This window comes from Chiroxiphia lanceolata, chromosome 32 (genome assembly GCF_009829145.1).
Source record: "Chiroxiphia lanceolata isolate bChiLan1 chromosome 32, bChiLan1.pri, whole genome shotgun sequence".
Taxonomy (NCBI): Eukaryota; Metazoa; Chordata; class Aves; order Passeriformes; family Pipridae; genus Chiroxiphia; species Chiroxiphia lanceolata.
The window spans coordinates 448,741-476,442 of NC_045668.1; the positions used below are offsets into that span (position 1 = coordinate 448,741).

The window sequence follows — 27,702 nt, forward strand, 5'->3', positions numbered from 1 at the left end:
GAGAACATTTTCCAGCTTCTCTGTCCCATCCAACTTCCAAAAGCAGGATGTGTGTTTGCAGTTAGGTGAACCAGGCTGGTTTGAGCATCATCCAACACCCAACCCATTCCCATGGTGGCACCAGTAACTGGCAGATCTCACAGACAGCTTGCAGGAGAGCTGGCACTGTTGGCATTGTCTGATGGCATTTTAGGCCTTCTCAGGGTGGGCCCTCCTGCCACCCGGGTCGAGAGGTTGGTTGTGAAAGTCCATCCTGGAGATGCACAGGGAGCCAAGAGTTGGGCTCCTGAGTGACATCCAACACTGGACAGCTGGGTGGGACTGAGCAGATGAAAGTGTCTCAGGTAGAGCTGGACTGGCAACACAAGGGGGAATTATTCCTGGCTCGCTGGGCCCAGGACACCTCAGGTCCTCAGGGAAGAGCTGCAACATCCAGCTGGGCTTGTGATCCAGGGCTGCATTTAACCCTGGACACCAACTGCCAGGTTCTCCAGAACTGGGAAACGTGTGCTGCCATCAAACAGGCCGAGAGGGTAAAATCCCTGTGGGGTGGGGGATGATGGCTGAACTAGAGATGTGGGCAGGCCTGGCAGATTGATCCCAGCACACTCCCCAAACCCACCAAGGCAAACTCTACGTGCTGACAATGGTGGACACAACCCCTGGAGGGCAGGAGACACCCCCTGTGCCTCCCACCAGTGCCCAGAGCACCATCCTGGGCCTGGAAAAGCAAGTCCTGTGGAGACATGGCCCTCCAGAAACACTGGAGTTGGACAGCAGGACTCTTTTCCAACACAATCTTGTCACACCTGGACCAGAGAGCTCGGCAGGGAGTGGATGGATCATATTCCCTGTCCTGCCCCAGCCTCTGGGAAAGTTGAATGGTAGAGTGGACTGTTCAAAACCACCTGGAAAGCAATGGGCAGTGGGACCTTCAAACCTTGGGATGCGCATTTAGCAAAAGCCACCTACTTAGTTAATCCTGTAAGCTCAAGAGAGAAAACTCCAGGCCAATTCAGTGTCTAAGATCAGCTCAAAAGAGCAGGTCCTTTCATCAGGCCCACAGGCCCAGGGGAACACACACGACGCGCCCTCCCAGGCAATGGTTCTGCAGTTTTATAGGATGGTCCATCCAATGCCAGAACTCTCCAGTCCCCGGTTCTGCCCAGTTCTGCCCCCGACACACCCCTTGGGGAATTGGGTTTGGGGTCTTTGGGACCCCTTCTTCCTCATCTTTATCTTCTTCACAACCTGTACAGCCCTTGGAGCACCTCCAAAGTTCTGGGCTTGAAGGTTGTTTTGTCTCTTGTGGGATCTTGTTGTCCAGGCCTAGGGTGTGATGTTGTTCAGTAGAGGTGTTTTTATACAATTCGACCTCGAAAAGAAGACTGAACATGATAAAGGAATTCAGAAAGTTTGATATAAAATGGGGTTTTGGGTTGGGTCTGTGTAAACTACTGTGCTAAAGGGTGGCTTATAATACAGCTACGTTAGCATCTACATTTACTACACAACTACTGTTAAAATCTACAAAAAGCTAAAAAAAAATATCCAGAAAGCTTGAAGGCATCACACAAACCTAATTAGTGAAGTCTACCAGTTGAACTGACCCTGCCCCAAAAGAACCTCTCTGTACCGTTGAAGGGGATAAACTCCCTGTGGTCCATATGAGGAATATGTTGGGGAGGACAGTTTGGATTAGTCCTGCCTTAAGCAAAGGCAAAGCCACCCTTGGGATTGTTTCTGCTCAAGGACTTGGGTGAATTTGGTGGATGATACAGAGGGATGGGGAAACACTCTGTGTCCCTCAAGGGGATTTGATTTTTGGGTCAGAACAGTCTGTGATGTTGAATTGTAGAATATTGTTTGCTGAACGACGCTGTGCCCAGAGGGGCTGGGGCTGTGGTGCCACTGCCCAGAGCAGCCTGCCCTGGGCAAGGCTGTGGGGCCAGAGCTGCCTGGGCTGTGCTGGGGAGAGGCCCTTGGGGGTGGAGAGAGCTCAGGGCAGGTGGGAGAGCTTGGAGGGAGCTGGGCTGGGCTGGAAAGGGCCTGGCAGAGAAAGCCATGGGTGTGTGTGTGACACTGTGTGACTGTGCAGGGGGAGGACTCAGCCCAGGGGGGTTGTGGTGCAGAGCCAGGGCCTGGGGAAGGCATTGAAAACATGCAAGTGCCAGCGAGAGGAGGCTGCTCTGTGCCCCTGGTGGCACGAACAGAGCAGGAAGGTGGCCCAGGACAGTTGTCCCCCCAGCCTCTCTCCCTAGCCATTGCCAGCACTGGCTGCTCAGCCCAGGCTTAGGGGTGAGTTTTGCTGGGCCCCCCTCCATCCTCCTGCTGGGCTCAGGGCCTGTGCCAGGGCCATGGCCAGCCCTGCCCGGCCTCTCTGCTGGCCCAGAGCCCGGCAGAGCCTGGAGCAGGGCTGTCTGTGAGGCCCCACAGGGGACACGGCCTGTCCAGGAGCTTGGAGAGGGGCTGAACGGGAAGGCCCCGGGTGCCCAAGGCCAAGGACTGCCCTGGGCATCCCGTCAGAGGGGCCCTTCCCCACCCTGAGTGCTCCTGTGCTGGGCTGGGCCTGCCCAGGGGGCTGTGGGACCAGCTGGGAGGCAGCGGGGCACAAAGGGGCCACGGAGCCGCTGCCAGGGGGAAACAGCTAGGCCAGGGACAGACAAGGGATTGCTGGGCATGGCCTGGGCTGTGCAGGGGGACTGTGGCAAAGGCAAAGCTCCCCTGCAGTTGTGTCTGCAGGAAAGTCCAGAGCCCAAAGAGCCTCAAGGACTGTGTTGGACACCAAGGCTGCAGGAGGGAAATGCAGGGCTGCTGTGCAATGGGGAGGGGGGTTTAACTCCAGCAGACACTGAGGTGGTGCTCAGGGACTCCATGGCTTCTCTGCCTGAGGCTTTCCTGGAAAGGTCTCTCAGACCTCTGTGCTCAGGGAAGGGCTTCAGGGAGGAGGAGAGCACGTCTGGGCAGGAACCTGCTGAAATCCCCGAGGGACAAATGGCAGTGTGTGCCCCTGCAGGGGACTCAGCCTGGCCATGGCACAGCTGGAGCTGCCTGGCTGGGAGCAGCCCTGTCAGAAGCTGTGGGTGGGCAGGGAGCTGGGCAGGAGGCAGCCGTGTGCCCTGGCAGCAAGTGAGGCCAGGAGCACCCTGGGCTGTGGCACCAGGACATCAAGGACGTGCATTCTCCAGGTCACTGTGGCTGAGGAAAACTGAGGGAAGAGCTGGGATGGTTATAAATTGTATCGTGTTTAAATTTTGTTTGTGGGCAATGAAGAGAAGCTTTGTGTGGCTCTAAGTCTCACCAGTTCCAGCCCTCCCAAAGAACACAAACCTGAGGAGTTGTGGTTCCCACTCCAGTGGCACTTGGAGCTCCCTCCGTACCCAGAGCACAGAGCTCCCTTGTGCCACAAAGTGCTTGGAAATGAAGGGATTAAGGACACAGTACAGGCTGTGCGGACCAGTTGCAGGGCATGGTCAGGGCTTTGGGGTAGTTGTGACCCCAGTGCAGGACCCAGCACTTGGCCTTGTTGAACCTCCTCCAAGTGGCCTGGGCCCATGGATCCAGCCTGTCCAGATCCCTCTGCAGAGCCTTCCTGCCCTCCAACACATCAACACTCCCCCCAGCTTGGTGTCCCCTGGGAACTGCCTGAGGCTGCACTCGATGCCCTTGTGCAGATCCTTGAGAAAGAGATTGAAGTGCCCTGAGCCCAGTGCTGAGCCCTGGGAACACCACTGGCTGGAACTCCACTGCCCACCACTCCTTGGGCCTGACCATCCACACAGAAGTTTCCCAATGAACAGGTGCTGCAGAATGTGTTGGATAAAGGTCCTGTAAGGCCAGAATACTGGGATGAGTGCAGATTTAGCTCTGCACAGCACAGAAATTCTTTCACTTTCTCCCTTTTCCTCCCTCTGTGGATTGAGGGAACTCGTGACTTCAGTGTGTGACTCACTGTGTGCAAAGGGCAAATATGGACAGAATCCACATGGGCTGGGTGTCCCTGTAGCTCTACATCTCCCCCTGAGGTGGCAGAGCACACAAACTGCCCATCCCTGTGTCCCTTTCTCCACTGGCTGTGCTTTGGTTTGGCCCAGAAACCTGCCGAGGTCCCTTCCAGGATGAGTCCCAGTGCACTGCCCTGCACTGTGGGCCTTCCCTTCCTGATCCAGCATCTGTGGGGCAGCAGAGCTGGGTCAGTGCAGGGACAGGGCTGGCTCTGACAGGGGCCATGAAACCACTGCCAGGAGGTGACAGCAAGGACAGTTTGCAAAGAACAAATTTAGATAGGGTGCCTTTGTTGGAATCAAGGGGGTCCTTGTGACACCAGAGAAACTCAGGGAATCAATGAGCTGTTGTGACACTTCAGGGTCTCCTGGAACCAAAGGAACCCTGGGACAGTTTGGAACCTGATGGAGTCAAGGGCCTGTTGAGACACTGTGAAACTCATGGAAGCAGAGGAATTGTGGGAGGGTGTGGAACTTCATGGAATCAAAGGGCCATTGTGACACTGGAGGGTCTCATGGATCTGAAGGAAAGCTGGGAGACTGCAGAATCTCCTGGAATCAAGTGACCAGTGTGACACGGGGGACCTCACGGAAGCAAAGAAATCCTGGGACATTTTGAAACTTCATGGAATCCATGGGCCATTGGGACACTGGGGAACCTGATGGAATTGTGTGGCCATTGTGCCATTGCAGGGCCCCATGGAATAAAATGAAACCTGGGACTCTGGGAAACCACATATGAGCAAGGGGTGCTTGTGACCCTGCAGGACCTGATGGAACCAAGGGAAACCTGGGACACTGAGGAAACTCGTGGAACCAAGTGGCCTTTGTGACCCTGCAGAATGGCACGGAATCAACAACCCATTGTGTCACTGCAGGGCTTCATGGAACCAAAGGAATCCTTGGACACTGTGGAACCTCATAGAAACAAAGGACCATTGTGCCACTGAAGAACCTCATGGAAGCAAGGGGCCATTGTGACACTGCTGGGCCTTGTGGATCCAAAGGAATCTGGGGATGCTGTGGAACCTCCCAGAATCAAGGGGTCATTTTGACAGTGTGGAACCTGATGGAATCAACAGTCCATTGTGACTCTGCAGGGCCCAGGGAAGCAAAGGAACCCTGGGACACTGTGGAATCTCACAGAATCAAGGGACCATTGTGACCCTGCGGAGTCTGATGGAGATGAAGAAGCCCTGGGAGACTGGAACCTCATGGAATCAAGGGATTGTTGTGACAGTGCAGGTCCTCGTGGAACCAAGGGAAAATGGGGACACTGTGAAAACTCATGGCATCAAGGGGTCAACATTTTTGGGATCTCCCAGATTTCTCGGGATCCCCCTGAATTTCAGGAATCTCTCCCTGAAAACTCCTGGAATCTTCCCTTTTCCCTCGGCTCCTGAATTCCCAAATCCCTCCCCAAATCCCTCAAAATTCCCCCAAAGCCCTCCCCCTTTCCCAGTTGTTTGGGATCCCCCCAAATATTTGGGATTCCCCACTAAAATTCTTGGAATCTTCCCTTTTCCCTCGGCTCCTGCTTCCCCAAATCCCCCCAAACCCCTTCCCAGAATTCCCCAAATCTTTCTCCCACCCCTCAGATTTTTGGGATCCCTCCACATTTTTCGGGATCCCCCTGAATTTCAGGAATCTCTCCCTGAAAATTCTTGGAATCTTCCCTTTTCCCTCTGCTCCTGCTCCCCCAAATTCCCCTCCAGAATTCCCCAAATCCTTCTCCAACCCCTCAGATTTTTGGGATCTCCCAAATTTTTTGGGATCCCCCCCAAATATTTGGGATTCCCCCTCCTTAAATCCTTGGATGTTCCCTTTCCCCTCGGCTCCCGCTTCCCCAAATCCCCCCTCGAAATTCCCTCAAACCCCTTCCCCCCTTTCCCAAAATTTTTCAGGATCTCCCCCCTTTTTCCAGGGCCACCCTGGAATTCTGGGAGTGGCCGGAATTCCCAGGAATTCCCTCGAATTCCCTGGAATTGCCACCTTGTTGCAGAGGGCGGTGATGATGAGCCCGAGGGTGCTGAGGCTGGAATTGATGGACTGCGTTTCCCAGAGTTGATTCCCGACGGCTCCCGACTTTTCCAGGTGCTCCGAACCCACCAGGTCCACCAGGGTCAGGGAGGCTGGGAATGTGGGAATGTGGGAATTAGAAGGAATGGTGTGAATTAGAGGGAAGGAAGAGGGGAAAGGAGGGGCGGGAGGGGTGGGAAATGTGGGATTGGGAAAGGAGGGATTGGGAAATGTGGGATGCGAGTTGGGAAAGGTGGGATGGGGGTTGGGAAATGTGGGATAGGGTTGGGAAGTGTGGGATTGGGGTTGGAAATGAGGGATTGGGAAATGTGGGATGGGAGGGAAATGTGGGATTGGGGTTGGGAAATGTGGGATTGGGGTTGAAAAATGTGGGATTGGGGTTGGGAAATGCAGGATAGGGGTAGAAAATGTGGGATTGGGGTTGGGAAATCTGGGATTAAGGGGCAGAAAATCCAGGATTTTAGCTAGGAAATGTGGGATTGGGATTGGGAAATGTGGGATTGGGACTGGGAAATCTGGGATAAGGGGCAGAAAATCCAGGACTGGGGCTGGGAAATGTGGGATGGGGGTGGGAAATCTCAGATTGGAAAATCTAGGATTGGGTTGGGAAATGAAGGATTGGGGGTGGGAAATGTGGGACTGGGGTTGGGAAATGCCGGATCGAGATTGGGAAATGTGGGATAGGGGTAGAAAATTTGGGATTGGGGCTGGGAAATGAGGGATTGGGGTTGAAAAATGTGGGATTGGGGGTGGGAAATCCAGGACTGGGGTTGGGAAATGTGGGATGGGGGTGGGAAATATGGGATTGGGGTTGGGAAACCTGGGATTGGGAAATGTGGGATTTGGATGGGAAAGGCAGGCTAGGGGTTGGGAAGTCTGGGATTGGGGCTGGGAAATGAGGGACTGGGGTTGAAAAATATGGGATTGGGGTTGGGAAAATGTGGGATTGGGGTTGGGAAACCTGGGATTGGGAAATGTGGGATAGTGGTTGGGAAATCTGGGATTGGGGGCAGGATAGGGTTGGGAAACGTGGGATTGGGGTTGGGAAATCCGGGTGGGAGACTGGGAAATCTGGGATAAGGGGGCAGGAAATTCAGGATTGGGGTTGAGAAATCTGGAATGGAGTTGGGAAATGTGGGATTTTGGCTGGGAAATTTGGGATAGGGTTGGGAAATGTGGTCTGGGGGTCCCCTCACAGTGGGACTGCAGCTCCCGTGCCCGGTTCTCACCGTGGATGCGCAGCGGGAACATGGAATGTCTGCGGGAAGAGCGATCGTTGAGCCCCATCCGGGCCACGGAACACTGGGAACCCGCCCGCTGCAGCAGCTTGATCCATGGCACTAAGTGCCACATCCAGTCTTGTTTAAAAAACCTTCAGGGACGGTGAATCCACCACCTCCCTGGGCAGTCCATTCCAATGGCTGATTACTCTCTCTTTAAAAAATTTCTTCCTAATATCCAACTAAGCCTCCCCTGGTAGAGCTTGAGACCGTGCCCTCTTGTCCTACTGCTTGGTTGCCCGACGCCCACCTGTCAGGGAGTTGTAGAGAGTGATGAGGTCTCCCCTGAGCCTGCTCGTCTCCCGGCTAAACAACCCCAACTCCCTCAGCCTCTCCTCACAGCACTTGTGCTCCGCTCCCTTCCCCAGCCTCGCTGCTCTTCTCTGCACCTGCTCCAGCACCTCCATGGCCTTCCTCAACTCAGGGGCCCAGAGCTGGACACAGCACTCCAGGTGTGGCATCACAGGGGCAGAATCACTTCCCTGCTCCTGCTGCCACACTCTTCCTGCTCCAGGCCAGGATCCATTGGCCCTCTTGGCCACCTGGGCACACTCTGGCTCCTGTTCAGCTTCCTGTCAATCCACACTCCCAGCTCCCTTCCTGCCTAGCTGCTCTCCAGCCACTCTGTGCCCAGCCTGTGGGGCTGCAGGGGGTTGTTGTGGCCAAAGTGCACTTGACCTTGCTGAACCTTATCCCGTTGGAATCAGACCATCTCTCCAGCTTGTCCAGGTCCCTCTGAAGAGCCCTCCTGCCCTCCAGCAGATCAACACTCCCCCCCAACTTGGTGTCAACTGTAAATTCGCTAATGGTACACTTCGATCCTCTTATCCAGATCATCAATAAATATATTAAATAGAACTGAGCCCAACATTGATCCCTGGGGGACACCACTAGTGACTGGATCCCAATTGGATGCAGAACTATCCCCTACCACCCTCTGGGCCCAGCCATCCAGCCAGTTCTTAACCCTGGGCCCCCCTGGGCCCCAAACTGCCCCATAATTATCCCCATCAGTGCCCCCCCAGTGCCAACTTTTTATTTGTGTTTATTTTATAACTCCTGCATGTCTAAAATGTTTCTTGCATAGGTTTGCCCTGGGGGAACTGAACCCCATTGGTGGCAGAGGGGATTTGGCTCACAGCTGAGGAGTCTGTTACCAAAGGTGAAACTTGGGGCTTTCAGATTGCTGCAAAGAAAGAAGAAAACCCCCTCTGTGCTGTGTGCAGCCGGTTCTGTGAGCAGAGCAGGACTCAGGAGACTGATGAAAGACATGATGGGGTTGGGGAGATGTGGAACAAGGTTGTCCACACTGTGTCAGACCTCAAGGGACAGTTCTCCAAATAGTCCAGACCTCCTCAGGAAAGACCCTGTATCAGTATCAGTTTGAGAATGCTGCAATCATTTCTTCTCCAAAGAGAAAAGTAATAAAGTACACTCTTTAAAATAGGAATGCATATTTGTTAGAAGCTCTTTGAACTTTCTCCATAACTACATAGGCAACCTTCTTAATTAACCCTCCTAGATTAGAGGACAATCACAGAAGTTCCATGGTTTATTAGGACCTGGTTTATCTCAATGAGCCCTGTGGTGTACTTGGTGCTGAGCCTTTGAACCTCAGGGACTGAGAGGAGATTGCACAAACCTTCCCAAGGGTCAAAGAGAAACTCAGAGCATTAATGGGTGCAACTGAGGACCATTCCCAAAACAGGCTCCTCATGGACCCCCTTGGAGGAGATAATTGGGGACCACGATTGCACAAACCTCTCAGTATGAAAAGCAAAACCCAAAGTCCCCCTAAAAACTGAACTCCTTGAAAGAATTAATGAGCCCCAGTGAGTGTCACTACTGACACAGGCTCTCAGGGGACTGGTTAAAGCAGATAATTGCAGATGATTGCACAAACCTCTCAGAGATTCAGTGTGGAAAGGAAAATGAAAAGTACTTTGAGAAACCTGCAGACCCTTGAAGCATTAACGAGCCCCACTGAGTGTCCTCACTGACAAAGGCTCTCAAGAGATTAATTAAAGCGGATCTTTGGAGGCCATGATTGCACAAACCTCTCAGAGACTGTCAAAAATAATTACCTTAACAAATCTTTAGTATCTTGAAGCATTAATGAGCCCCACTGAGTGTTGTTACTGACAAAGAATCTCAAAGGGCTCCTTACAGCAAATAAGTGGAGGCCATGATTGCATAAACCTCTCAGAGACTCCAAGTCAAAGTCAAAACCCAAATTGCTATGAAAATCCTGCAGTCTCTTGAAGCATTAAGGAGTCCCCCAGGGCCATTCCTGACAAAGCCTCCCCAGGGACTCTCCAGCAGATCCTTGGAGGCCGTGAGTGCAGGGAGGCAAAGGCTCTGTGCAGCAGCTCAGGTGCTGAGCACAGCCTGGCTCGGTTGGAGGCAGCAGAAAGGTCCAGCCCTGACCCCCAGCCCAGGGAAGGCAGATCCTGTCGCTCATGCCTTGTTCGGGGCTCTGCCAGGGCACTGGTTTGGGGGTGATGCTGAGGGAAGGACAAGGGGGTGACAGTGCCCAGCCTTCCCGGGCTGTGCCAGGAGGCCACGAGGCCCCAGGGCCTCAGCACAACGTGTGTCCTCACAGCCCGTGGTGGCACAGACCAGGCTGTGCCTGAGGGGACAAAGTCTTGGGACCTCTTGGAGTTCTGGCCCCCCTCACTTGATGTCCCTCTGTGAAGGAACAAACCACCTCTCAGAGATGGCTGACAGACCAGTGCTGGGAACAGTGGTTTTGAGGGCCTGGTGTGTGACAATGGCCCTGGGGCACCTTGAGGAGGGTGTCCAGAAAACCAGGTCACAGATCAGGCCCTCCAGGATTATACCTGGAGGCCTGGCTGTGGACGGGACGGTGCCATGGGCCCCCTTCCTGCAGCCTCACTCTGTAGCTCTTTGTCCTGGTTTAAGCCCTGCTGGCAACTATTCACCACCAAGCCCTTCGCTCACAGCCCTCCCACCCCCGGTGGGGTGGGGAGAGGAATCAAAAACTTGCAGGTGAAGATAAGAACAGTTTAATAATTGAGAACAAAGTAAATATAATAATATAGTGAATAATCAGAGTAATGATGATTAAATGGAAAGGAAAAAAAGTACCAAACAATGCACAATGCAATCGTTCACCACCCCCTGACTGATGCCAGGCCCCCCTTCCCAAGCCCAGATCAGCCCCCCATTCCAGGTAACTGCCCCAGTTTATATACTGGGCATGATGTTTAATGGTGTGGAATATTCCTTTGGCCATTTCAGGTCACCTGTCCTGGCTCTGCTGCCTCACAACTTTTTTCTTTTGGGAACCTTCTCACTGGCAGAGCAGGGGACATAAAACCAAAACCAAATTCCTTGACTTAGGATTATCACGACTCAGTAAAACCCCAAACATGAGTGTCTTATCAATAATATTCTCATTCCGAATCCAACACATGGCACTGTAATGGCTACTGAGACTAAATTAACTCCTTCCCAGCTGAAAACAGGACAATATCCACCCCTTACTCCATATCAATGATGTCATGCCAATTGTCACACTTCCCAATTCCCCATCACATTTCCTATTTATCTATTTGGTAGATATAAATATAGACATCATTCCCATAGTCTGTGGAACACCTCTGTCAAATGGTCACAAAACGTCCACAAAAATTGTTTGTTGAATTCATTCAGTCCATGACTTTGGCCTCCATCCCTGGGAACAGGAAAGCTGTGTGGGAGGTGTTGGATTGTTGTGTGTGGCACATTTGAGTCAGTTCTGACTCCACTGTTCAATTGTTGTTCAGTTTAATCAAAGTTCCTCCTTCCTTCAGAGGGAAGTCAAGGCTCAGATCCCCGGAACACTTGTGGTTGAGGTCGATGCTGTGAGGTGCTCAGGTGATGCACACGTAGTAGCCACCATAGAAGTGGTAATACAGTGTTGGTTAGTTCCTAACATCAAATTTAATTCATTGGTTATTTTCACCCCAAATCAAATCCCCTTAAGGCACACACAGGATATTCCCATTCTCCCACATCATTCACCAAGTGCACTCGTGTCCTTGAGCAATATCAATCCCACGGATGGGTTTGCCTTCGCCTGAGGCAGGAATAACCCAGACTGTTCTCCTGTAGCGGGTCGACTCTGGCCGGATGCCAGGTACCCACTAAAGCCACTCTCTCACTCTCCCTCTGCAACTGGACAGAGGAGAGGAAAAAACAGCCAAGGATTCATGAGTTGAGATAAGAGCTGGGAGAGGTCAGTTACTGATTACCTGCAATGGGCAGAACAGACTCAAAGTGAGGATATTACTTAAATTTATTGCTAACAGGATAAGAGCCAAAGAGTGAGAAATAAAACAGTCTTAAAAACACCTTCCCCCCACCCCTCCTTCCTTCCATGTTCTCCCTCCTCCCTCCCAGCAGTGCAGGGGGACGGGAATGGGGGTTGCAGTCAGTTGTTGTTTCTGCTGCCGCTCAGAGAGAGGAGTTGGAGTCTTTCCCCTGCTCCCCTGGGGTCCCTCCCACAGGAGAGAGTCTTTGATGGACCTCTCCAGCGTGAGTCCATCCCTCGGGCAGCAGCTCTTCCCAACCTGCTGTCCCGTGGGTCACTCCTCCATGGGGTCAGTCCCTCATGGATGAGTTGTCCCAGCGTGGGTCCCCCACAGGGGCCACAAGTCCTACCCAGGAAAAACCTGCTCCAGCCTGGGCTTCCCTCTCCACGGGCTGCAGGTCCCTGCCAGGACCCTGCTCCATCCTGGGCCTGCCACGGGGTCACAGCCTCCTTTGGGCATCCACCTGCTCTGGAGTGGGCTTCTCCATGGGTTGCAGGGGAGTCTCTGCACCCCGATGCTCCCCCAGGGGCTGCAGGGGGGTCTCTGCACCCCAATTCTCCCCCAGGGGCTGCAGGGGGGTCTCTGCACCCCAGTTCTCCCCCAGGGGCTGCAGGGGGGTCTCTGCACCCCAATTCTCCCCCAGGGGCTGCAGGGGGGTCTCTGCACCCCGATGCTTCCCCAGGGGCTGCAGGGGGGTCTCTGCACCCCAATTCTCCCCCAGGGGCCGCAGGGGGGTCTCTGCACCCCGATGCTTCCCCAGGGGCTACAAGGGGGTCTCTGCACCCCAATTCTCCCCCAGGGGCTGCAGGGGGGTCTCTGCACCCCGATGGTCCCCCATGGGCTGCAAGGGGGTCTCTGCACCCCAATTCTCCCCCAGGGGCTGCAGGGGGGTCTCTGCACCCCGATGTTCCCCCATGGGCTGCAGGGGCACAGTTGCCCCACCCTGCTCTGCCCCACAGGCTGCAGGGCCTCAGCTCCAGCACCTGGAGCTCCTCCTCCCCCTCCTTCTGCACTGACCTTGGTGTCTACTTTGTTGTTCCCATGTTCTCACTCCGCTCTTCCCTGGCTGGAATTCTTTCTGTCCCACAGCCTTCTGTTCTTACATATGTTATCCCAGAGGTGTTACTGTCACTCCTGATTGGCTTGGTCTTGGCCAGCAGCAGGGAGTCCATCCTGGAGCCAGCTGGTGTTGGCTCCACAGGACAGGGGAAGCTTCTGGCAGCTTCTAAGAGAAGCCACCCCTGTAGCCACCCCCCCAGCACTACCAAAACCCAGCCACAGAAACCCGCCACATTTCCCCACCATGTTTTTAATGTGTACTGCAGGAACTTTGTCCCCTTCCACAGCACGTAAATATGTTGACAGGGCAGGGCCAGCCCGACTGGTAGATCCTCTGCTGTTGAGGAACCTTTGGTAAATGTGTAACCCAGTGTTTGCAGGCCCCACCACCCTTTGCCCTCAGTGTCCTCTTCACCTGTCCATTGCATCCTTGGATCTCCCCAGAGGCTGGTGCATGACAGGGGATGTGATTCACCCGCTCAGTGTCAGGTTCTTTGACCCAAGTGTCTCTGAGGCTGTTTCAGAAATGAGTTCCATTGTCTGATTCAGTTCTTTCAGGGGTTTCATGTCACCATAAAACTTGCTTCTCCAGGCCCAGGACAGTGTTCCAGGCAGTGCCTTGGGACACAGGAGATGTTTCCAGCCATCCAGTGTTGATTCCCCCATTGCAAGCACATCTCATTGCTGTGAGGGGTTTGGGGCAGTGGGATACAGACAATCTGCCAGGCCTCCCCATACTTATATTTCAGCCATGGTGAGCAAACCCCTCTCTAAACAGGTTTTTTGGGATGTCCAAACACTCCTTAGTTTGGTATTTCTGAGTCTAAATCTTCACAAAATGAGTGTTTCTCAGCCCCAAAGCTCCCTAAAGCAGTGTTTTAGACCCCAAAATATCCCTAAATGGGTGTTTCTGAGCCAAAACTCTCCCTAAATTGTTCTTTCTCGGCTCAAAACATCTATAAATTGTTTTATTGTTTGGTTTGGGGTTTGTTTTTTCTTCAACCCAAAGCTTGTTTAATTGGTGTTTCTGAGACTCAGAACTCTCTAAATCTGAATTTCTGAGCCCAAAAGCTCCTGAAATTGGTATTCTGGAGCCCCAAGGCCCCCCAGATTGCTCTTTCTCAGCCTCAGATCTCCTGAAATCGCTGTTATTACCCCAAACCTCCAAAAGAGGAGTGTCTAAGCCACGCAGTTCCTGAAATTGGGGTTCCAGAGCCCCGAGCCCCCTAACTTGTGCCACATGCCCCATCTACCATCAGACCATGGGGTTCGCTGCCAGTGCTCCCAGTTCCCTCCCGGTGCCATTCCTGGTGCCCTGGGAGGCCCCAGGAGCAGGCAGGGGCCACTGGCTGTGCCCCCCTCGCCCCCAGCAGGGATCCCGGGGCTCTGCTGTTCTTCTCCCACCCCAGGAGCCGCTCCCTGCTCGGAGCATTTTCGCTTTCGGTTTCCAGGGATTTCCGAGAAACTGGTGTAAACCCAAGAAATGAGGTGCCAGGGGATAAAGGGCAGGGGTAGGTCAGGAGGAGTAGGAGTGGGGTAGGGCAGGAGGAATATAAGCATCAGGAGCCCCGCGGTGATCCCCGCGGAGCCGCTTCATCCCGACCTTCTTCCCAGGTAAGTGCAACCCCTCACTCCCACCTTTCCCCCCATGTGGCTACTTCTGCTCCCGAAATTAATGTTTCTGAGTCCAAAAGCTTCCTAAATCGCTGGTTTGGAGCTCCAAAGCTGCCTAAATGGGGGCTACTGAGCCCAAAATCTACTTCAATTGGTCTTATTGGAGCCCAAAAGCTCTTTCATTCACTCTTTCTGAGCTGAAAATATCCCCAAGTCGCTCTCCCTGACCCAAAGCTTCTGATACCAGGATACTGGTACTCAGGTTTTCTGAGCCTCAAGCTCCCCAAATTGGGGTTTCTTAGGCTCAAGGTTCACTAAATTGGTGGTTTGGAGCACCAGGGCTCCCTAAATCCCTCTTTCTGAACCTAAATGCTACCTGAATTGCTGTTTCAGGCCCCAAAAGATCCATAAATACTTGTTTCTGACACCAATTTGGAATTGGGTGAGCTCAAAAGCTCCCTAAATGAGACTTTCTGAGGCCAAAAGTTCCCTAAATGAGTGGTTTTGAGCCAAATGCTCCTGAAATTGGTGTTTTTCAACCCCAAATCTCCCTAAATCAGTGCTTGAGACACCAAAATCTCCCTAAATGGATGGTTCTGAGCCCCAAAGCTCCCTAAATCACTGCTTCTGAGATCAAAAGCTCCCAAACTTGCAGTATCTGAGACCAAAAGTTCCTGAGTGGGGGTTTCTGAGCCCCTAAAAAAGCAGAAGTTGCTGGTTTTGAGCCCAAAAGTTCCCTACACCTTTTTTTCTGAGTCTCAAAGATCCCAAAATGGGTATTTCTGAATGCAGGAACTCCCTAAATTGTTGTCACTCAGCCCAAAAGCTCCCCAGATGGGTGTGTGGTGAGTTGACTCTGACTGGGTGCCAAGTACCCACCAAAACCACTTTATCACTGCCCTCCACACCTGGACAGGGGAGAGAAAATACAGCAAAAGCTTCATGGGTTGAGATAAGGACAGGGAGAGATCCCTCTCTGATTACATCATGGGCAAAACAGACTGCAATTGTGGAAATTAATTGAATTTATTACCAACAAAATCAGAGCAGGATAATGAGACGTAAAAGAAATCTTACAAAAATCTTCCCCCCAAGCTCCCTCCATCCCAGACCCTCCCTCCTCCTCCTCAGTGGTTCAGGGAGACTGGAATGTAATCCAAAACATCACAGGTTGATCCTGTTGCTGCTCAGAGAGAGGAGTCAAAGTCCCTTCCCTGCTCCAAGGTGGGTCCCCCATAGGGCCACAAGTCTTTCCAGGAAAACCTCTTCCAGCGTGGGCTCCTCTCTCCAGGGATCCCCAGGTCCCTGCAGGGACTCTGCTCCAACACAGGCTTCCCACAGGACCTCATCCTCCTTTTCAGGCATCCCCTACTCTGGCGTGGGCTCCTCCTTGGGCTGCAGGGGAATCTCAGCCCTGGTGCCTGGAGCACCTCCTGCCCCTCCTTCTGCACTGCCCTGGGGGTCTGCAGAGCTGTTCATCTGTTCTCACTCTGCTCTTCTCTGGCTGTAATTCCTTCTGCACAACAGATGGAGCCACTGGAATTGGCGGTGCAGGACATGGGGAAAGCTTCTGGCAGTTGCTCACAGAACCCACCCCTGGAGCCCCCCCGCTACCAAAACCTTGCCACATGAACCCAATATAGGGTGTTTTGGAGCCCCAAAGCTCCCTGAATTGGTCCTTCTCATCCAGATGCTCCCAAAATCAATGCTTTGAACATCAAAAGTTCGTTAAATCACTGGCTCTGACCCTAAAAGCTCCCTAAAAGTGTGTTTCCTAGGCCCAAAGTTTCCTAAATCAGGGTTCCTGAACAAGACTCTCTCTAAACAAGTTTTTTTGGAAGCCCAAAAATTCTTTGAATGGATATTCCTAGGCCCAGAATCTCCCAAAAGAGTGTTTCTCAGCTCCAAAGCTCCCTAAATTGGTGTTCTGGACCAAAAATGTTTCTAAATGGGTGTTTCTGAGCCTAAATACTCCCTACATTGCTTATTCTGAGCTTAAAAGATCCTTCAATAAAGGTTTTTTAGGCCCAGAAGCTCCTGAAATCAGTGTTCCAGAGCTCCAAAGTCCCTCAAATCAGTTTCTCAGCCCCAAACCCCCCAAAATCATTCTTTCTGAGCCCCAGAGCTCCCAAAATTTGTCTTTCTGAGCCTTGCAGCTCCCAAAATTAATGTTCCAGAGCCTTGAATCCCCCTAACTTAAGCCACATGCCCTGTTTGCCATCAGATTGTGGGGTTCAGGGGCTAAAAATTCCAGTGCAACCCCAGAGCTCCCAGTATCGTTTACTGGTCCCCCCCAGCGCTCTCATTTCCCCCCCAGTGCTCCCAGTATGGCTCTCTGGCTCCCCCCAGTGCTCCCAGTATCACACACCAACCCTCCTCTTTCCACTCCCAAGTCTCCTCTGGAGCACCATAGAGGAGTTTCCCACGCCAGGGCCTGGATTTTGGAGCTCATCTCTAAGGGGGTGGGGGCAGGAGAAGACTCTGCCCAGCCCTTTGAGCTCTCAGCTCTGGAGCTTTGTGATTTTCCTTCAGCTCTTCCCATTTTTCTCTTCTCCAGGTGAAGGTCCTGGGTCGTGACATGCCCGGGGAGCCTCGGCAGGGCAGCTCCAGGCGGGAGGTGTCCTCGGTTGCAGCAGCTTCTGTGATCAAATACTCTGGAGTAGCCCAAGAGCTGGATGGGAGGTAGGAGCTCTTGGGAGTGAGGGGTTTTCATGGCACTGTGGAATGGTTTGGAAGGCTGTGCCTGAGCGCTGGTGGAGCACACATTGGGCACCAAAAAGGACTGCTGTGGTTTAAGCCCATCCAACAACTAAGGAGTATACAGTTGCTCCCTCCGATCATCCCCACCTGTGATGGGAGAGGAGAATCAGAAGGAGGTAAAACTGGTGGGTTGAGATAAGAACAGTTTAATAATTGAAATAAAGTAAAATATAATAACAGTAATAATAACAATAGTAATAGCAATAACAGGAATGAAAAAGAAAAGTACTGAGCGAAATAAATGCCATGAAAAACCAGTGATGCACAAGGGAACTGCTCAGCACCCACTGACCGATACCCAGCTCGTCCCTCGGAGGCACCTCCCAGTCAGCTCCCCCAGTTCATGTACTGGGCATGATGTTCTGAGGTCTGGAATATCCCTCTGGCCAGTTCGGGTCACCTGTCCTGGCCGTGCTCCCTCCTGGTTTCTTGTGCAGCTCCTCCCAGGCAGATCATGGGCAACTTGTCCTAGTTAGAACAGCTGGGACCGATTCATCACTGGATGGGTGTAACCCAAAACTGTGTATTCTATAGCCCTCCATGCCATTTCCCAGAAACTGTTGTCAGTAGAGGCCTGCGAGGTGGGGGAATGTTCCTGTCCTCATGCCCTTTTATGGAATTCCCCACTCTGAGGGAAGGACTGAGCACCCTTTTATGGAATTCCCCGCTCTGGGAGAGGGACTGAACATTCCTGCCTGAGCTGGAGAATATATAAACCTGGAGTTTCAGAACCTTACCACCACTCGTGGGATCCAGAGGAGGACTGCAGCTCACCGCTCTCAACCAGACTGCAGCTCACTACTCTCAGCCGGACTGAGACCACCACCCTCGGCTGGGCTGCAGTCGCTACTTTTGACTGGACTGCAGCAACTCTCCCACTAGCAGGTTTTTCCCCTCTCCCTTTACTTTGGACTAAGGGGGGGCCCAGGGAGCACCACTTTGTTTGTGCCCTGGGGTGCGGGGTTGTACATTTGGACTTTGTGGGTTAGGGTCTGTTGCTTGTCTGTGTAGTCGTGCTTATTGTATTATTTTATTAAATTGTCATTCTGACTTGTAATCTCTCTTTTGAGTTGAGTTCATTTCCCCTGCTGGTTAACTTTTAAACCAGCACATTTTTGGCGCCCAACGTGGGGCAGAGAGAGAGAAGTCAGAATCACAATTTCATTTTAAGCATTTGTCTATTTGGATATAGAAACTCCCTGATCACCATTTTGTTTGATGCATTCACGTGGATGTTGTATCTGAGTCTGTTCATATTTCCACAGATGGGGAACTATTTGCCTGTTTTGATGCTCTCTTTAAAACCAGGGAGAGGGATCCAAATTGCTTTATTAGTATACTATATTTATGTCATCATAACATCAGAAGCAATGAGTTTCATTGTAAATGTGTATTCAGTCCTGTTTGCCTGTCCTGGTTTGGGTTGCTACCTCTGGGGCCTCATTAAAAATTGCACCCAGCCCTTTGGGGGAACAGGGGGGAATGGTTGTTTCCAGCCTCTCACCTCCTTCTTCCCCTTCAGACCTGCTACAACAGTTTTTGAAAATATTGAGTTCCCTTTTGATGTTAAGGACAGCATAATGTTATTGTTAGTGTTGCTTTGTCTGCTCTGTACTGTCTACACCATGTTTAGGGGCAGAACAGGGCCTTCTAGGGAGGTTGTTTGGACGTCTGCCCTGGGAGTGGATAATGCTGAGTGGCACGGGAAGTGGGAGGACATCGGCCAGTATTTGGAGAAGTTTTCTCCTCCAATGATCTGGAAATTCGCCCCTGAACAACTGCAGGATCCTGTTAGCATGATAAGACTGGTGAAGGGAAAATGCTCTGGCAGCTCCAGAGATGGCCAGCTCACAGCAACCTGCTGGGCCCTGGCCACTGCCTACCGGACACTACTTGACATGGTACAGTGCTGTCAGGGGGAGGAGAGAAGGAGCAGATCCACAGGCACCATGTCCACCCAAACCACAGCTGAGTCAGAGGGAGAAAGAAATGAATCAACCGGCACTGTGTCCACACAAACCATCGAGGAGTCAGAAGAACAACCCAAACCAATAGCAGTCGCCCCTGTCCAGAAAAGGAAATCAAAGACTAAATCAGTCCGTATAGCAAATGATGATGAAGAGGCAGGACCTTCACATCCACCGGAGGAGACAGAGCCAGAAATAATCACTCGGTCCCTATCCCTGGGTGAGCTACGTGAGCTCCGGAGAGAGTTCACACGACAGGCGAATGAGTCCATTCTGACCTGGCTGCTCCGAATCTGGGATGCCGCAGCTAACGATACAATCCTAGATGGGAGTGAAGCCAGACAGCTGGGATCCCTGTCTCGAGATGTAGTCATTGACCAGGGGATTGGAAGGAGGCAGGAAACTCTCAGCCTCTGGCGGCGACTGTTGTCCAGTGTGAGGGAGAGATACCTTTGTAAGGAGGACCTCCACGTACAGCAAGGACAGTGGAACACGATGGAACAAGGTATCCGGTGTTTAAGAGAATTAGCTGTACTGGAGATAATCTTTTCAGAGGATGAAAGATTCCCTAAAAGTCCAGATGGTGTACAGTGCACATCCCAGATGTGGTTAAAGTTTGCACGACTCGGGCCAGAAATGTATTCTCGCTACTTAGCAACGCTGCAATGGAGGGAGGGAGAGGACAAAGTGGGCACGTTGGTCAGTAAACTCAGGATTTATGAAGACACTATCACCGCCCCACTACGAGCCCACGTCTCATGTGTGGAAACCAAACTGGCCGAACATGTCCGAAGCCTGGAAGAGAAGATTGAAGAGGGACACCAGAAGCTAAGAGAAGAAATTAAGGAAGGGATCTTCCATATCGCGCTAGGACAAACAAGAGTCTCTGCTATTAGGAACCAGCGTCCCCCAGCTAAGGAGAGAGAGCACACTCCACGTGGCAATCTATGGTTTTACCTCCGTGAGCACGGAGAAGATATGAGGAAGTGGGATGGGAAACCCACCTCTTCCTTAGCAGCCCGGGCACGTGAACTGAAAAGAGGAACAAGTACCACAAGGAACTCTTCAAGGGTAAATGCTGCTCCAGTCTCTCGTGGGCAAGACTCCAGATGGTACAGGAATGATGACACGTCTGATCCTCTTGAAGGGACCTCCAGGTCATACTCACAAGAAGAGCACAACGAGTACCATGACCGGGACTAGGGGTGCCCTGTCTCTAGCCAGGTAGAGGAGAGGGACAATCGAGTCTATTGGACAGTGTGGATTCGGTGGCCTGGCACATCAGAGCCACGAAGATATAAGGCCTTAGTGGACACCGGCGCACAATGTACTTTAATGCCATCAAGATACGTAGGGGCAGAATCCATCTCTATTTCTGGGGTAACAGGGGGATCCCAACAGCTGACTGTACTGGAAGCTGATGTGAGCCTGACTGGGAAGGAATGGCACAGACACCCCATCGTGACTGGCCCAGAGGCCCCGTGCATCCTTGGCATAGATTACCTGAGGAGTGGGTATTTCAAAGACCCAAAAGGACTTCGCTGGGCTTTTGGCATAGCTACTGTGGAGACAGAGGAAATTAGACGGTTGAACACCTTGCCTGGTCTCTCAGAGGACCCCTCTGCTGTGGGACTGCTGAAGGTTGAAGAACAATTGGTACTGATAGCCACAGCAACAGTGCACCGTCGGCAATACCGCGCCGACCGAGACTCTGTGACCCCTATGCATAAGATGATCCGTGACCTGGAGACCCAGGGGGTGGTCAGCAAGACTCACTCACCCTTTAATAGCCCTATATGGCCAGTGCGTAAATCCAGCGGAGAGTGGAGGCTGACAGTGGATTACCGTGGACTCAATGAAGTCACACCACCCCTGAGTGCTGCTGTGCCGGACATGCTGGAGCTCCAGTACGAGCTGGAGTCCAAGGCAGCCAAGTGGTACGCCACCATTGACATTGCCAATGCCTTTTTCTCCATTCCTTTGGCAGCGGAGTGCAGGTCACAATTTGTTTTCACTTGGAGAGGTGTGCAGTACACTTGGAATCGACTGCCTCAGGGGTGGAAACACAGTCCCAGCATTTGCCATGGACTGATCCAGACTGCACTGGAAAAGGGTGAGGCTCCAGAATATCTACAGTACATTGACGGTATCATTGTATGGGGGAACACAGCGGGCGAAGTCTTTGAGAAAGGAGAGAAGATAATCCAGATTCTCCTAAGAGCTGGTTTTGCCATTAAACGGAGTAAGGTCAAGGGACCTGCTCAGGAAATTCAGTTCCTAGGAGTGAAGTGGCAAGATGGACGCCGCCTAATTCCAATAGAGGTGATTAACAAAATAGCAGCCATGTCCCCACCAACCAGCAAGAAGGAAACACAGGCTTTCCTAGGCGCTGTGGGCTTTTGGAGGATGCATATCCCCGAGTACAGCCAGATTGTAAGCCCTCTCTACCTTGTGACACGGAAGAAAATGATTTCCAGTGGGGCCCTGAACAACAACAAGCCTTTGAACAAACTAAACAGGAGATTGCCCATGCGGTAGCCCTTGGACCAGTAAGGACAGGACAGGATGTGAAGAACATGCTCTACACTGCAGCCGGGAAGAATGGCCCTTCCTGGAACCTCTGGCAGAAGGTGCCTGGGGAGACCCGCGGACGACCGCTGGGATTCTGGAGTCGGGGATACAAAGGATCTGAAGCCAGCTATACACCAACTGAGAAAGAGATCCTGGCTGCTTATGAAGGAGTTCGAGCTGCCTCAGAAGTGATCGGCACCGAAGTGCAGCTCCTCCTGGCACCCCGACTACCAGTGCTGGGCTGGATGTTCAAGGGAAGAGTTCCTTCTACACATCACGCCACTGATGCCACATGGAGTAAGTGGATCGCTCTGATCACGCAGCGAACCCGGATAGGGAATCCTAATCGCCCTGGGATTCTGGAAATTATCACCAATTGGCCCGAAGGTGAGAGTTTCGGACTATCCTCTGAAGAAGAAGAGGAGCAGGTGACACGGGCTGAGGAGGCCCCACCATATGACAAGCTACCAGCAGATGAAAGGCGATATGCGCTCTTCACGGATGGCTCCTGTCGCATGGTAGGGACAAACCGAAAATGGAAGGCAGCCGTGTGGAGTCCCACACGGCGAGTTGCAGAAACGACTGAAGGACAAGGTGAGTCAAGTCAGTTTGCAGAGCTTAAAGCCGTTCAGTTGGCTTTGGATATAGCTGAACGAGAGAAGTGGCCAAGACTCTATCTCTACACTGACTCATGGATGGTGGCCAATGCTCTGTGGGGATGGCTGGAGCGATGGAAAAAGGCCAACTGGCAACGCCAAGGGAAACCCATCAGGGCGGCAGAGATGTGGCAGGACATCGCTGACCGGGTAGAGAAGCTGAGTGTGAAGGTCGGTCACATAGATGCTCATGTACACAAGAAACAGGCTAATGAGGAGCATCATAACAACGAGCAGGCAGACCGAGCTGCCAGGATTAAAGTCTCTCAGGTAGATCTGGATTGGCAGCACAAAGGAGAATTATTTCTGGCTCAGTGGGCCCATGACGCCTCCGGTCACCAGGGAAGAGATGCAACATACAGATGGGCTCGTGACCGAGGGGTGGACTTAACCAAGGACATTGTCTCACAGGTCATCCATGACTGTGAGACATGTGCTGCCATCAAGCAGGCCAAGCGGGTGAAGCCTCTATGGTATGGTGGACGGTGGTCGAAGTACAGGTATGGGGAAGCCTGGCAAGTTGACTACATCACGCTCCCCAAAACCCGCCAAGGCAAGCACTATGTACTGACCATGGTAGAAGGAAGTACTGGATGGTTGGAGACATACCCTGTGCCTCATGCCACTGCCCGGAATACCATCCTGGGCCTTGAAAAACAAGTCCTGTGGTGACATGGCACCCCGGAGAGAATTGAGTCTGATAATGGGACCCATTTCAAGAATGGCCTCGTAGACACCTGGGCCAAAGAGCAGGGCATTGAGTGGGTGTATCATATCCCCTACCATGCACCAGCGGCTGGGAAAGTTGAGCGGTGCAACGGACTGCTGAAAACCACCCTGAAGGCACTGTGTGGGAAGACTTTCAAACACTGGGAGCTGCATTTAGCAAAGGCCACCTGGTTGGTCAACACTCGAGGCTCCATCAATCGAGCTGGCCCTGCCCAATCAGAACCTTTGCATACTGTAGATGGAGATAAAGTCCCCGTGGTGCATATGAGAGGAATGTTAGGGAAGACTGTTTGGATTAGTCCCACCTCAAGCAAAGGCAAACCCATCCGAGGGATTGTTTTTGCTCAAGGACCTGGTTCCACCTGGTGGGTAATGCAAAAAGATGGGGAGACATGTTGTGTACCACAAGGGGACCTAATTTTGAGTGAGAATGGTCTGTAATGTTTCATTGTATATGTGTATATATATATGTATATATATATGTAAGTGTATATAGTTTAAGGAGACATAGTTTTTAAGGGGGTTAATTTGGGCATGACATGGACGGCATAGAATAAGGGGTGGATAATGTCCTGGTTAGAACAGCTGGGACTGATTCATCACTGGATGGGTGTAGCCCAAAACTGTGTATTCCATAGCCCTCCATGCCATTTCCCAGAAACTGTTGTCAGTAGAGGCCTGCGAGGTGGGGGGATGTTCCTGTCCTCATGCCCTTTTATGGAATTCCCCACTCTGAGGGAGGGACTAGGCATTCCTGCCTGAGCTGGAGAATATATAAACCTGGAGTTTCAGAACCTTACCACCACTCGTGGGATCCAGAGGAGGACTGCAGCTCACTGCTCTTAACCAGACTGCAGCTCACCACTCTCAGTCGGACTGAGACCACCACTCTCAGCTGGGCTGCAGTCGCTACTTTTGACTGGACTGCAGCAGCTCTCCCACCGGCAGGTTTTTCCCCTCTCCCTTTACTTTGGACTAAGGGGAGGCCAGGGAGCACCACTTTGTTTGTGCCCTGGGGTGCGGGGTTGTACATTTGGGTTTTGTGGGTTGAGACCAATTGCTTGTCTGTGTAGTCGTGCTTATTGTATTATTTTATTAAATTGTCATTCTGACTTGTAGTCTCTCTTTTGAGTTGAGTTCATTTCCCCTACTGGTTAACTTTTAAACCAGCACACAACTGAAATGTCCTTGACTTGGGGTGAGCACGACTGAGGCACAGCCGAAACACGGGTGTGTCATCAATGTTATTCTCCTCCTAAATTCACACCAGGCAGGCTCGTCCCTGGCTGTCATAAAGCCCAGCAAAGGCCCTGGGGTGGATCAGAGGGGAGCAGCAGGGTTCAGCCCTTGTTCCAGTAAACCCCAGGGAAGGCAAAGGGTTGGCAGTTCACAGCCTCCTGTCTCTCTTGGCTGCCCCCCCAGATCTTCTCAACTGCCTTCTCTTCTCTAGTCCTGTGCCCACCCCATAGATTTTGCTCCCCTTTTCCCTTGCATTGCAGAATGAACCCTGAGAAAAGGACCTGGGACAGAAGAGGCATGGAATTCCTGGGAGGAGCTGGTAAGAGCTGTGTTTCTTCCATTTTGACAGTAATAGAAGGGGAAATAAGTGATTTAAAAACCCCAAGTACATCAGAGGTTTGAGCAGTATAAGGGATATGTGTGTCCCCAAAAAGCTCCTTCATGCATTCTTGAAATCTGGAGGGAAAAGTCCTAGTGAAGTTTCCTTTTTTCCTTTTTCTTTCCATGTGAACCCAGTGCGCAGAATTGGACAGCTGGTGGCAGAGTGTCCTAAGAGATGTATTTGGGTTCCTAAGTAGGTGTGCTGGATCCCATTCCTCTTGCCTGTGGTCATCTGAAAGTCTTTGAGAAGACAGGCCCAAATGAAAAGGCCAAGGGACAATGAAGGGCCCTGGGAGGTCCCTCTCCACTCGTGCAGTGTGTGGAGGAGGAGTGTCTCACACTTTGGGGGTGACTCTGTTCTGGTGGGACTGTGCTGAGGCACCTGTGTGGTGCCTGAATGCTGTGGCAGCAGAGGTAGCTTCTTGGCCAGGAGAGCCTGAGTGGCCTCGAAGGTCAGAGCCCCCCCAGCGCTGCTGTCGGGCTCCTGGTGCACAGGACCTTGTGGTTCCAGGGCCAGCTGGGTGGTGTGTTCTGCCCCAGAACCTTCTCAATGCATTCCAGGAGTTCCTCAGGGAAAGGTCCTTGTTAAATGTCCTCTTTTACTTTTTGTTTTATTTTCATGTGACCCTGATGCCCAGCTGCTACGGTTGGTGTGAAGTTGGTTGAGAAATTCATAGACGAGGCATTCGAGCGAGGAAGTAAGAGTGCTGCTCCCATTCCTCTTGTCTGTGCTCATCCTTGGGAACCACTGGGATGTGGGGTGTTATCCCTGAGAGAAGCAAAGCCAGTCTAGGTCCCTCCCCCGAGCACGTTACCGGAAGAATCCCTTCAGTACACAGCAGGAGGCCTTTGGGGTGGGGTGAGTTTGGTCAGAGGGACGTCCCTCTTTGACCAGAGACACGTCCTGGTCTAGCAGAGGGTGTCCCTCACAATTGGTAACGATTGAAAGACATAACAAGGAAAGGATTTCCTTTCCTTCCCTTGAGCACTAAAGGAGGAATCTCCTCCTGGGCTTTCCTCCAGGCCCAAAAGGGAGAAGCCTTTCCGTGCAGGTGAGGGCCAGGACTTGCCCACACTACCTGGAAACTAAACCCTGCCAAACAAAGAGAAGAGACGAAGGCCTGTTGTGCATGAGGGTCCAGCACAGTGAGGTCAAATAGTCCCATCTGTCCATAAATTCCCACTTCCAAGGCCCTCCAGAAGTGCTTTGCTGTATTTCCCAGCCCCGGGCAGGTGTCCAGGCCCCCAGGGTGCAGAGCTGCCCCGGCAGTGGCTTTGCCCAGCACAGCCTGGGCTCTGCTGGCTCCCATCCTGCCCAGGTTCTAAGGCAGCTGTTTGTCTGTCCCTGCTCTTTGCAGCTGGCATGGGGGCAGGGCAATGTTCTTCCCTCAAGGAACGCTTGGAAATCAGCAGGGCCTGGGCTCTCCCCCGTGGCCAGGCCCTTGGGGAGTGAGGGGCAGGGGGCTTCCAGTCAGTGCTCCTCCCCAGCAGCACAGGAGCTCCAAGCCCATGTTTCTGAGGGCTCACAGTGGTGCTGAGACTGCTTTCCAGAGACAAAAGCTGGAAGAGAAAACAGTCTCCATGTCCCAAGGAAGACTGGAGCTCCAGGAGAGAGGCCAAGGCTCCTTCCCGGAGCATACTCCTGGTGGGAAAGGATTTGAAAGCTGGGGAAGAGATCACTAATGGTGCCCAGAGTGCAACAGTTTGGGAATTCCCCAGTCCTGTTTTTCAGGGATGAGTTCTTTTCCAAGGTTGCTGAATTAGAAAGGATTCTCTAAAGAAAAGGAAGTCTGGAGCACACAAATTAGTAAACAGGCTGGACATGAGGGACCTGAGTCTGAGTTTCTTGTTCCCTCCCTGCATGAAGAAATAAGGCAAAAAAGTCCATTTCCAGGTTTCACCTTGAGTGCAAGGTTTAATTCCTTTGAAGTGAGTATTTCTCAGGAGGAGAGAGAAGTTGAAAAGACAACCTGCAGGAAGGCCTAAGGAGAGACCCTGAAGAAGAGACCTGAAAACAGAGGATTTGAGCATCCTCACGGCAGATGGGTGGTCTCCCCTTCAAGGGGGCAGTGTCAGTCTCCCACTGACATCTGTCTTTTTTCACAGAAAAAGGATGGGAACCAGAGGCCTCAAAGCCCCAGGAATCATGGATGAAGGAGGACTTCCAGAAGCTCATCCAAGAAATGAAAGCTATGCGTGAAGATCTCCAGAAAAGGCAGGAATACACAAATTGGCTTTTTCAGCTGCTCAGAGAAGACCTGAACAAGGAACAAGGTGAGCAGGGCCATTCCCAAGCACTTCCATCTCTCTGAACACCAAAGCTGCTCTACAGGCAAACCACTCTGAGAGCTCATCCCGCACAGCTCCTCAAAGGGGATGGAGAAGGATGGCCCTGACATGGGGCACAGCTTTTGTGCTGCCTGACCCTGAACAGCTCCCTGCTGAAGTGTTCTCTGCAGGTGGTCATGGCCACACTTGTCTCCCTCATCTGTGCAGAGAGTGTGTACTGGGAGTTCTCTGATCCCCTGATCCTTGTTAAGGTTCCCCCCTCGCAGTCCTGTCAGCGTCTCTCTCCCTTTCCCCACTCCCCTTCTCCCACTCCCCACTCCTGGGACCGTGTTGGGGCACATGTGATCCCAGCCTTGTCTTCCTGTTGAAGATCCACAAGGAGACCCAGCTCCATGAGCACTGCAGGTGTCTCTGAGCAGAGGGGGCTGTGGAGAACAGCTCTCCCTGAAGGAGTTGGTGCTGGGAAGGAGTCAGCTGGGGCACAGACACCCCAGTGGGCCTGCTGAGCCCCAGATGGTGCTCCTGGGCCTGGCTCAGGCAGGACACAGTGTGTGTTGGGGCACAGCCTGTTGCACCCCGGGCAGGGAAAGGTGAGACAAGATGGGCCTCACCTGCCTATGGGTCCTGTTCTTGCTGCAGGAGCAAAACTCTGGCAGTGAGCAGCCCAGAACAGTCCAGGGCAACCCCTTGACTTCCTGATGGCTCAGGTCATTGTGGGTTTGGAATGAAACCTGTGGCCCACTTTTCAAAGCCGAAGCCATATTTATTGAGCTACAGAAAGCACTAATGAGAGGTTG

At 52.3% G+C, this 27,702-nt stretch overlaps 2 protein-coding genes across 13 annotated transcripts in view; one reads left to right on the forward strand and one right to left on the reverse strand.

The window, feature by feature from the left end:
• LOC116779902 (ribosome-binding protein 1-like) overlaps positions 1–27,702 on the reverse strand; it is a 552,013-nt gene that overhangs the window by 337,932 nt on the left and 186,379 nt on the right. The gene's annotated exons all lie outside the window — the stretch shown is intronic.
• The window catches only part of LOC116779904, a 137,804-nt gene that overhangs the window by 105,865 nt on the left and 4,237 nt on the right, over positions 1–27,702 (forward strand). For 2 of the 7 annotated variants that reach the window (XM_032674417.1, XM_032674420.1), the window contains exons 1-5: positions 15,408–15,537; positions 16,871–16,995; positions 24,496–24,554; positions 25,255–25,320; positions 26,723–26,890. The exons of 1 other annotated variant lie outside the window; for it this stretch is intronic. In XM_032674417.1, coding sequence (XP_032530308.1) covers positions 16,892–16,995; positions 24,496–24,554; positions 25,255–25,320; positions 26,723–26,890 — 397 coding nt within the window. In that variant the 5' untranslated portion in view covers positions 15,408–15,537; positions 16,871–16,891. Of the gene's footprint in view, positions 1–14,182; positions 14,310–15,407; positions 15,538–16,865; positions 16,996–24,492; positions 24,555–25,254; positions 25,321–26,722; positions 26,891–27,702 lie in introns of those variants that run through there. 4 more of the 7 variants (XM_032674418.1, XM_032674419.1, XM_032674422.1 and 1 more) reach the window with 4 other exon arrangements.